This window comes from Cupressus sempervirens, chromosome 7 (genome assembly GCF_028749045.1).
Source record: "Cupressus sempervirens isolate cs-2001-9-10 chromosome 7, ASM2874904v1, whole genome shotgun sequence".
In the NCBI taxonomy this organism is placed as follows: domain Eukaryota; kingdom Viridiplantae; phylum Streptophyta; class Pinopsida; order Cupressales; family Cupressaceae; genus Cupressus; species Cupressus sempervirens.
The window spans coordinates 737108940-737111770 of NC_143124.1; the positions used below are offsets into that span (position 1 = coordinate 737108940).

The 2831-nt window shown below is 41.6% G+C and overlaps 1 protein-coding gene across 1 annotated transcript; it reads left to right on the top strand.

The window, feature by feature from the left end:
- The first annotated feature begins 251 nt into the window (after window positions 1–251).
- On the top strand, window positions 252–2361 carry LOC149549349 (L-type lectin-domain containing receptor kinase SIT2-like). The gene is given in 2 exon segments (XM_089794898.1): window positions 252–295; window positions 396–2361. Coding segments are annotated over 2 exon segments (2010 nt in total).
- The last annotated feature ends 470 nt before the right edge of the window (window positions 2362–2831 follow it).

The following is a 2831-nucleotide window of genomic DNA, read 5'->3' on the forward strand; positions in this document are numbered from 1 at the left end:
TGAGGACAGGTCATATCCACATGGAATTGTTTAGCTTATTTTGGATGACAGTCAATTTGCATGAAGTTGTTGATTTCATTACTTATTTGTTTTTAACTCTTGAATCTTGTTCAAGAATCACCTTGAATCTTATTTCTGCACTTCGTTTGAATCTTATTTAATAACCTGACAGCTTTTGGGATTCAAATAACCAGGGACTTCTCCTGTATTATGTTTCATGCGTGAGAAAGGGAAATCCCCCCATAGAAATAATGGAATCTTTGCAATACACAGACAGGTAAATCTGAAATATCTTGTGAGTTGGGTTTAGTCGATTTGTTTCCCATTCTTAGGTGTATTTCTATTTCAGTTTTGGCTTTCAATTTTTTCTTTTGAATGTTGCTCATTATATTTAGGACATCGAAGTCGAGCTGGAGTTCGACAGTGGAAGGCTTGAGCGTGGTCCTTGTACTTCCTCTCCTTCTTACCTCGCTTATTGTACAAGCCCACACAAATTTTATCTTCAACCAATTTAGTGCGTCCAGTCTCGAATTGTTTGGTAATGCTTCAGTGCGGTCCAATGCCATCTCCCTTACTCAACGAGCTCCATCTACTATTGGCCGTGCTTTCTATCCACATCCCGTCCGTATGAAATATCTGAATTTCAGCACAAGTTTTGTGTTTAGCATCGTTTCTTCTGCAAGTTCACGAAGTGGGGCTGGTCTGGCCTTTCTAATGACCTCCCATAGGTCTCCACAAGGATTTATAGCAGGTCAGTACCTTGGCTTGATTAACAATTTATCAACAATGGGAGAGGCGTCTAATCATCTGTTTGCAGTCGAGTTCGACACCATGAAAAACTCAGAGTTGAGGGACATCAACGACAACCATGTTGGTGTGGATCTCAACGACCTCATATCTGTAGATTCCAAGGCTGCGGGCTACTGGATCAACAGCGGCCATTTCCACGAGATGAACCTCAAATCTGGTCAGAACATTCAAGCTTGGATTGATTATGACAATCTTCACAATGAGCTCCAAGTCACCATTGTGGAGGCTGGTCTTGAACGCCCACAGAAACCATTGTTACATATGAGAAATATATCGCTGTCCAACATTGTGGAAGAGGAAATCTACGTTGGTTTCTCAGCAGCAACGGGACTCATGGTTGAAGAGGCTTACATCCTGGCCTGGAGCTTTTCTACGAACGGAACCGCCCAGCCTCTGAGAACATTTAACCTTCCATCGTTTATACGCAGAAAATCCAAGAGCTACCGCTACCGACTGATAGCCAGCATTAGCACAGCTTGTGTGGTGGTGCTGGTGGTGGTAGGATTAGTTGTGCGGTTGAAGAGAAAGCAGTACGAAGAAGTAATGGAGGAATGGGAAATGGAGTATTGGCCTCACAGGTTTAACTACAAAGACCTACAGACTGCAACCAAGGGATTCCAAGACGAACGGCTTTTGGGAACCGGAGGCTTTGGTCGGGTATACAGAGGAGTCCTTCCCACAAACGGCCTTGAAGTAGCTGTGAAGTGTATCCTTAGACAAACCAATGAAGGGGTGCGAGAATTCATAGCAGAAATTTCCAGTCTTGGTCGGCTTCAGCATCGAAATCTTGTGCAGATCAGAGGCTTCTGTAGGCGAAAAAAGGAGCTGTTCATAGTTTATGACTACATGCCAAATGGGAGCTTGGACAAGATGATATTTGGAAAGCCAAAAAAGATGCTAAAGTGGGATCAGAGGTACAGAGTGATCAGAGATATTGCTGCGGGGCTGCTGTATCTTCATGAAGAGTGGGAGCAGTGCGTAGTGCACAGAGACATCAAGTCCAGCAATGTTTTGCTAGACTCGGAGCTGAATGGGAAGTTGGGGGATTTTGGGCTTGCTCGGTTGTACGAGCATAACCAAAGCTTACACACAACTCGTGTAGTAGGAACACTGGGTTACATCGCACCGGAGTTCGTACAGACAGGGAAGGCAAGCCCCGCCACAGATGTGTTCAGTTTTGGTATTCTTATGTTGGAGGTTGTATGTGGAAGGAGACCTGTGGATCTCTCGCTCCCATCCGGACGAATAGTTCTGGTGGACTGGGTAAGAAAACTCTACTCTACAAGCAGTCTGATGGATGCGGCCGACCCAAATCTTGGTGGGCAGTATTTTGAAGATGAGATGGAGAGAGTGCTGAAGCTGGGTCTGATCTGTTCGAATCCTCAGCAAGAAGGCAGGCTTGGGATGAGACAAGTACTGAAAATACTTAACGAAGAAGATCCAGTACCAGGTTTTGAGTCTCCATCTTATTTGGATATGGCATTACTCCACAATGCTTCCAACTCTTTTCCATATTACAGTAGTAGCACAGATGCTTCCATTTCCAAGTAGTAGACTAGCTTTCTGGCAGTGTCACTGTATAAATCGATCCTTTTGCGGCTTCATGTTGCTATTGTTACCTTGCTTCAGAGAAAGGGCTATCAGATTTAGGATGAACTAATCATCATAGTTTATGTTTTGGTGCATCCTAATGTATGGATGGCCATTTCCATCATTTAGTCTTAGAATTATACTATATGATATTTGAACAAACTGTATAGCTTCATCTTATTAGTGTAGTTTTCTTTTATTCTAAACACTTATTAGACGCTATTATTTTGATATAAAATATTGTTTAATATAGTTTTTAATGTTTAATATAGTTTTTAATGTTTAGTAATTATTTAGTTGGAATGCATCAGTTTCATACAAGTACTTTGATAGAAAATATATAATTATTGTTAAATATAGTTTTTAATATTTACTATTTATTTAGTTGGAATTTATTTTCTGATGAGAATCTATGCTTGTGGATCTTTGGT